This window comes from Orbicella faveolata, unplaced genomic scaffold (assembly GCF_042242905.1).
Source record: "Orbicella faveolata isolate gen_17 unplaced genomic scaffold, um_ofav_v1 contig_1, whole genome shotgun sequence".
Taxonomy (NCBI): domain Eukaryota; kingdom Metazoa; phylum Cnidaria; class Anthozoa; order Scleractinia; family Merulinidae; genus Orbicella; species Orbicella faveolata.
This window is the reverse complement of record NW_028301536.1, coordinates 35,263,029-35,269,416: the sequence shown is the minus strand read 5'-3', so window position 1 is coordinate 35,269,416 and position 6,388 is coordinate 35,263,029. Positions and strand designations below refer to the sequence as shown.

Below are 6,388 nucleotides of genomic sequence, written 5' to 3'. Positions count from 1 at the left end.
CGGAGCACTTTAGGAAGGCGAGTGTGTTAGTTACTCACTGGAATATTTTCAAAATTTCCTGAACTTTAACCGGTCGTCAGTTTTGAAAACCTAATAATAATAATAATAATAATAATAATAATAATAATAATAATAATAATAATCGATATTTAAACAGGGTGACCCCTTCAGTCGCAGGACTGGTATCAACGGGGGCCCTGTATAACGTAAAATAAAAAGAGCATGTATAAATAATATATATCTATTAAAAACTAACTACTTTAAAAGATACGCTAAAATGTTTAAAAAATTAAAAAGTTTAAAAAGGTAATAGCGTTCTCATAAAAATTGGATATCGAATTGAAAATGTTCTAAAAAATAACCTAAGAAAAAAAATCGGAGATAGCCTTGAAACGTTCCTTAGGTGGCAAAATCTTTATGTTTTTTGGAAGGCTATTAAATGTGCATGGACCATGATAATAAAAAGACTTTTTAGCGACATCTAAATGAAATTTGGGAAGTATAATGTCAGTGATTGACGATCTAGTGCATCTGTTAAAAACGTGTTGGTTATCGCTCTGGCAGCGTAACAGGAAATAGTCTTTAAAGTATAGAGGAACTTCTCCGACCAAGCACTTGTTAACTAACAGTGCACAGTGCTTTTCCATGGTTTTTGTAAGAGGCGGCCAGCGTAGGTTCTCGAGTATTGTTTCCGTAGCTATGTCAGGTTTAAAACCGTATACGATTCTCGCAGCTCGTCGTTGCAGGCGTTCAAGAGTCTTTCTGTTACTGCTTCCCAGAGGGCAAAAGCACGTATCCCAATAGTTTAATATCGGTAGCACTGTGGACAAATAGATCTTATTTGCTGCTTCCGTGGTTAAACAACCTCGTAATCGTGACAGGAGGCCAAGTCTGCTGGCAACTTTTGACCTTAAATAGCTTATGTGATCGTTGAAAGATAAACACTCATCTAGCAAGACTCCTAGGTACTTGAACGACTTTACTTGGTTGACTTCCTTTCCTTCCATGCAAAGCGGACTATGAGATTCAGATCTGACTAAATTTTAAGCGCTCCCTTTTTAAAATAATTTTAGATAATCAAATTCTTAGCAAACTATTCCTGTAAATTTTTTTTTTTTAATTTGTAAATAATCACATTTTATAAATATTTTACGATGTATGTAGCCTTAATTATTTTATTTTAATTATTTTTAATATTGTTACGATTGTACTATTTCTTTCTTTTTCTAAAATTTTAATTTTTGAGGGCCATCAGGTTATCAGTTTTAATACTGTCAAATGTTACCCTCGTAAAATAAAGTCTTCCCTATCTACCTACCTACCTACCTACTAGCCTCTGCCGAGTTCCAAATAAAACATACTCAGTTTTCTCAGTTTTCTTTTCTAGTGGGCAGACAAATTTTATTATTGTTTTAAATTAAGGGACATTTATACTTTCTATTCATGTAGTTCAGCAGTTTCAAACAGGTGCCACATTTTTAAAACGTGCCTGCAAAGTAGAGCTATTTTCGTGTTTGGTTCAAAACTCGATTGAACGGGTAGAAAATCTTCTTTTAACCGTTGAAGGAACAACATTGAATTATAATTGCAACATGGCTAAACAAACTGCTATGATATATCTATAGTTGAAAAAAAGAATTGGGACTTTTGAGCGAATATTATTTTTTAGAGCGCCTGCAATATGTGCTATTTTTCCAGTTTCGGCGGGCATGAAACTTGTGTCGAGCGGACCGAGTTTCAATCAATCCTAGAAAACTTCAATTGGAATTTTTAATGAGCTAAAACTTATTTTAGCGATTGACTAGGTAAGGACTTTGAAATCCCAGTTTTGAGAAAAATCGAATCTTCGAAGTAAAATCAGTGGTCGGTTCTTACAGAGACAGCCTCTTAGGACATGCTCTTTTTAGTTCTGAAGTTCATATTGCTGAAGCTAAAAGTTTAGAAAATATCGGCCATGCGACCAACTGCTACAAAAGTTCTATTACATCTTTGCAAAGCTGTTGTATTCAATTACTTCATTTATTTATAGTGATTGGGAATCTGAGCGAGAATGGCACTTGTTGAGGAAACCAGAACGATCGAGAAAATGACTAAAAACATTCGGTCAACGACTTGAGATACAAAGATCCAAAACTCTTTGTCTAGTTGATTGTCTTCCTTTTTAAGGGATCCCTTCGCGAGCTCGTTGATTCCTTCCATGATCTTGGTGAGAGTGTTGGTGGGCTTCACAACTGTCGCTGGAAGCTTACTCGGTGACAAATTGACAGGCTTGAAAGGTTTTGCTCCTACCAGCTTGATGTAGTTGCTTTCCAACTCCTCCACCTTGCATGATGAGTCAGAGAAATAAAAAGTGCAAGGTCAGCAGTCGCCTCAAGTCACAGGAATAAATGGTCACCAGTAAAGTGTCTGATTTATTTATAAAATTCATTGTCGACTTTCCGATGTCCTGAAATGGCATGAACGCCCGCAAAACATCAAATGTGCAAGATGTATGTTGAAATTAACGGTCCATGGCCATACATATGGATTATTGACCAAGTGTGAGGACAAGATGGCTGGATATTGGCCGAGTTTATGGACCGAGTACGTCTCGGTCCATAAACTCCCAAAAAAAAGAACGAGGCCAATATCCAGCCATCTTGACCGAACAAGCTTGGTCAATAAAGGATACATTGTATGGCTTTCGGGGAAATTTTTCTTGCGGGATACGGAGGGTAGTCCCGAGTGGGCAAGATGGCTCCATCTTGCCCGCTCGGTTAGCCAATCACAGCGCAGGATTTGACTCATCTTGCCCGCTCACGGAGCTAGCCATACAATAAAGAGTCTTATAATTCAGGAAGAAATTTCAAATCGGCCTCGCGCTGCGCTCTAATTTGATTTTGAAATTACTCCCCCTAGCTCCAATTACAGTTACTAATATTTTACAGTCCACAGAATGAGCCTTGGTATTCAGGATTGGCGCAATTTCCTTTGTTCTTTGCGCAAGCTGCGCGTGCCATACAATTAGATCAACCTCGCACACCGTAAAATCTGCACGATCAGAGTGTTCAGGAAAAAAGCACTAATCAGGCACAATTTTTATATTAATCATCAAGACAGTTTCCAGTGAGGTCAAAAGTCAATACAAGCTTTACTGTTTCCTTAAAACACACCGCAAAAGCTACAGGCTATAGATGTAGTCTTAATTCTGGCCATTTTGCTTCTAGAAGAAAGACATTGAAATGCTATTATTGCGTCCTTACGAAGCTAAACCAGAATATTGAAAAGTTATGGTATTTTTAGGAAAGGCCTACTTCTTCTTGTACGAACACAATGTTTCTGTACTTCGTTGCTTTAAGAAACCAATGATTAATAATAATAACAATGATAATAATAATAATAATAAAATTGACCTGCCAAATGTCTTCTTACCTTGACATCTATTCGTCTTGTTGACCGCACATTGGCTTTAGGGTGCCCAGTGTCTATACACAGCATCCTAGCCAGATAATGAAGAAAAAAGACTCGGACCCACTGTGGCATCTCAGTCTTCTTGTAGCAATTCAACGAGATGCAGTTAGCGACTAAGGCCGCACCAATCTGAAACATGGCAGCCAGCAAGATCTTAACAATAATAGGTGTTGCATCTGACGTCACTGGAATGCTGTCGGAGACATTTAGGATGACAACAGACATGGCGAGGAACGATTCTATGACGAGAGTCACGCGTTCACCGAATTCTGGTGGAAACGCAAAAGTCAGAACAGAGAAAGCAGTGACAACCAGGCAAGGAATGATGATATTGAAGAGGAAAAAGCCAGGAATGCGACGCATTCGGATGTAGAAGGTGATGTCAGGATAGGGTTCAGGGCAGCAGCTGAGATAAGAAAGAAAGAAGAGAAATGAAGAAGATCTGACACCCAATCCTGAGTCACTTACTGTAAGTTCAGCTTGAAAATAGATATTGACTTTTCTTATAAAATTAGGAGTATTAAGGAGCCTCGAATTCAGCTAGAAACTTAGAACAACTCAGATTCCGGCTTTTATACTCGCGCTATGTCACGCCGAGCCTCGTTCAGTGACCGTTGAGCCAGTCATCATTCTATAGCTTTGAAGTTGAAGTTTTCTAGATTTTCACCTAGACACGTAAAATCCATTTGAGGTGTAACAGCTTTCCTTCGCGCTATTTGAGCATGTAGGATACCCCAGTATCATTTAAATTCATTTTACTGAACTGAAATACGTTATTTCATTGTTCCTCAATTGAAGTGCCCCATGGCGTCCAAAGAAAAACACCTAGATGGCATTACTTGCACATGAACATGAATCCCTGCTCGCTGTCAAAGTGGAGCATTCTCGCAGACTGTAGTTCTTAATAATGAGTCACGACCTCCAGCTTGACATTAATTCAAACTTAATGAGCTATTTGAGCATAAATACAAATCTTGCAACCTTGCATCGAATAAAAGCTAGAAATCACTTTTAGTGAAAAAAATGAACTAACACTTCCTTAAGACATGCCGCAATACAAGAAAGCAGTGAAGGCTCCCGTCAAGAATTCGTCACTCAAACAAAATGTTATCCGTTAGTCAACGTACCTTCAAGTTGAGTGTAGATTTGGAAAGTCATGTCCCTGGAAAGCTGTGTGTTTGTACCGTGAATGTTCCTGTAGGTAACATTTGTTTTTACGTGCCTTGGTGTGGCGTGCATCTTCCTTGTTCACCAGTGTCTGCGACATGTTGGATATGTTGTAACTGATCCAGTCACTTCATTTGGTAGGTCCGTTCTTAAGTATGTAGATGTTACCTACTTATAACATGCTCATGGGCAACCTTTGGTTCAATTTATTGATTCAAAGAGAAACCCTAGTTAAGTCACCACGTATTGAAATTTCGTAGTCAGAGGACACGTTGTTATTTCACAAGTAGGGTATATAAATTTATTTTAGGAATCATTGAAATTAGTAGCGTGTTGAAAAAAGAAACTGCACTGGGTCAAGAAGAAGAGGTGAACTCAGATAAGACCAAATGCAGACACAATTTTCTTAAAGGAAAAGGCAGTACATATTCTGCCAACTTTTAGATATGCTCCCCTGAGAAATGTTTCCCACATTTTCACCACTATAATCAAGATGATTAAGTCTTGGACAGTAGTCGATTCTTTTGTCTTTGCAGGTACATTTTATATGTAGACCATAATAGTTTACACAACGTATTCAGGAAACCAATGATGAATTTGCAGGAATCCCATTACAACATGATAATCTTCAACTGATTGAATTATTGATGTTTCGTCGAGAGCCAAACAAAAGCAAACCTTTTAGACACTCCTTTCTAAAGTGCACTTGGACTTACATGCACATTAACTTCAGAGGACCTAGACAAGTGACGTCTAAACATTTGCTGAACCCACTATGAGACAGACATCCTTTTAAAAATATCACGAAGTGATATCTTCATTGATTCCAGGCGCTTCAAGGTTGGTAGTCCAGTTCTAAGTAATATTTGCATGCAGAGCTACTTAGAATGGGTTGTTTTGGCTCAATCATCTGGGCGCGTTTTCACACAACAACTTGCTTTACGAACTTGCCCAGAGTGTGTTCTGATGATTGAATAGTGTTTTGTTCGTCCTGAATGTCGTTTTAATGTTGACAGGTATATGTTGTTACGTTTATCGAGGTGTAGGCAAAATCAAAATCAAAAGTAAATTTAAAGCAACAAACGATATCTATTTCTGTGGGTACATATCAATAATTGAACTTTTTAAACCAAGTATACAAACTGAGAGATGACGTGGAGTCTTACAACACGAATCGCGAACCGAAACTTTTGAGCTTAACTCTCATATGCAGGTTAATTTTGTACGCTATGAAGACCAATAACACAGTGGAAAATGAGAGATGAACGTAGTACCTTCAATATTTTTTACCCTATTTCTATTCTCGGCTTTGATTTACAATTAACAATTTGCAATTGGAAACTGCGGAGTCTACTTAGTAGAGCGATACAGCCCCAGACAGCTGTTAAAGATGCCACAAAATTTAGATGCATTACCAAAGTTAATAAGTTTAAATTTTTATAGTTTGGGACATTAAGGATGGCCGAATATTCAGTTCCCCTAGAGTAATTTAACTGTTGTTTTGAAATGCACACTGTGCCATCCCCAGGTGGCTATAGGCGAAATTGCTTTCACATGAAGTGTCGTGTTTCAAGTAGACACAATGTTTGTCAAGTCAACGTTGGGAAGGGTTTAAAAGCAAAATCGTCACTAAATGAATTTGCATATCTTTCGACTCGACAGCTTATAGACGAATTTTCGCACAAAAGCATGCGCATACGTTTTCTAATACTTTGCAATTTAAACCAAAGGGAAAAGTTTTAAAGGCAGTCATGACACCAAGAAGAAAGGA

The 6,388-nt window shown here is 38.0% G+C and overlaps 1 protein-coding gene across 1 annotated transcript; it reads right to left on the bottom strand.

Moving 5' to 3' along the window:
• Positions 1-955: 955 nt before the first annotated feature.
• Positions 956-6,369, bottom strand: LOC149118880 (acetylcholine receptor subunit beta-like). The gene is made up of 2 exons (XM_089274254.1): positions 3,412-6,369; positions 956-2,322 (listed from the first exon to the last, which is right to left on the bottom strand). The coding sequence occupies exons 1-2, from the start codon at positions 3,811-3,813 to the stop codon at positions 2,020-2,022; spliced, it is 705 nt and encodes a 234-aa protein (XP_089130380.1). The 5' UTR covers positions 3,814-6,369; the 3' UTR covers positions 956-2,019.
• Between the last annotated feature and the right edge of the window lie 19 nt (positions 6,370-6,388).